The 1,024-nt window shown below is 39.2% G+C and overlaps 1 protein-coding gene across 1 annotated transcript; it reads right to left on the bottom strand.

The window, feature by feature from the left end:
- Positions 1–477: 477 nt before the first annotated feature.
- Positions 478–702, bottom strand: LOC123462836 (small nuclear ribonucleoprotein G-like). The gene has a single exon (XM_045156974.1). The coding sequence runs from the start codon at positions 700–702 to the stop codon at positions 478–480; it is 225 nt and encodes a 74-aa protein (XP_045012909.1).
- Positions 703–1,024: the final 322 nt, after the last annotated feature.

Genomic DNA, 1,024 nt, shown 5'->3' with positions numbered 1-1,024 from the left:
AGCTTAGCATCCCTTGATTAACCTTTTTCCACTTCTCCCTCCTTCCTTCTTTCCTATATCTACTGTTCTACCCTCAACTCCACAAAATCAATGTCTTGAAATTTCATACACAAGTGAGATCATGTAGTTCTTGTCTTACTGTGCCTGGCTTATTTTATTTGCTATCAGTAATAATTTAACTTCCTCCTTTGTAATTTAGATGCTATTTATTTCTTTCTCTTACCAAATTGCTCTGTCTAGGATTTCCAGTGCTATGTTAATTAAAAATTGTAAAAATAGGCATCCTTGCCTTGCTCCTGGTCTTCGTGAAAAAGCTTGCAGCTTGTTCTCATTCAGTAATAATATTAGCTGTTGACTTTTTTTTTATACTTAGCAAAAAGTTTAACATGAAAATGTACATGACCTGATTTCACATCAATAGTACAACAGGCCCTTTGCAAGGGGGCATGAATGTCTTTGAAAAGCCATTGTTTAAAGTCATGCCAAGGCTTCCAACATGATGATGCTATTTCCTCCTATGACCTCCATCCCAGTGTTACTTTGCTGCCCACTAGTTGCCATTTCTGCACATTCATTAATCACAAGATTCATGAAGGGTTCAAATCCCCACAGTATTCCTTGGACATGTCTGCCACCATTCAATTTCGATGATAACTTCTTGTCCCCAAGTGTCTTCAGCTCGGGAGGGCGGTCCTTGCTCATGGCATCTCAGCAGCGGGATCCGCGCTCCTTACAAGGGAGACTGCAGCCACTCTCGCACCAGGGCAGCCTGGTCATAGCTGCAGACTTTTAACATATGGCTTTTATTATGTTGAAATACATTCATTCTGACTGATGTGTTCAGCATTTTTACCATGAATGCAGATGTTGAATCTTGTGATATACCTTTTGTTCAATATATTAGAATGATCATATAGTTTTGTTCATTTATTCAACTGGTGTGAGGTAGCACATTCGTTGATTTGTGTGTGTTGAATGATCCTTGCATCTCTCAGATGAATCCTGCTTGATCAAGATGTTTGTC

Source organism: Jaculus jaculus, chromosome 8 (genome assembly GCF_020740685.1).
Source record: "Jaculus jaculus isolate mJacJac1 chromosome 8, mJacJac1.mat.Y.cur, whole genome shotgun sequence".
In the NCBI taxonomy this organism is placed as follows: Eukaryota; Metazoa; Chordata; class Mammalia; order Rodentia; family Dipodidae; genus Jaculus; species Jaculus jaculus.
The sequence above is the reverse complement of the archived record's forward strand: the minus strand, read 5'-3'. Positions and strand labels throughout refer to the sequence as shown.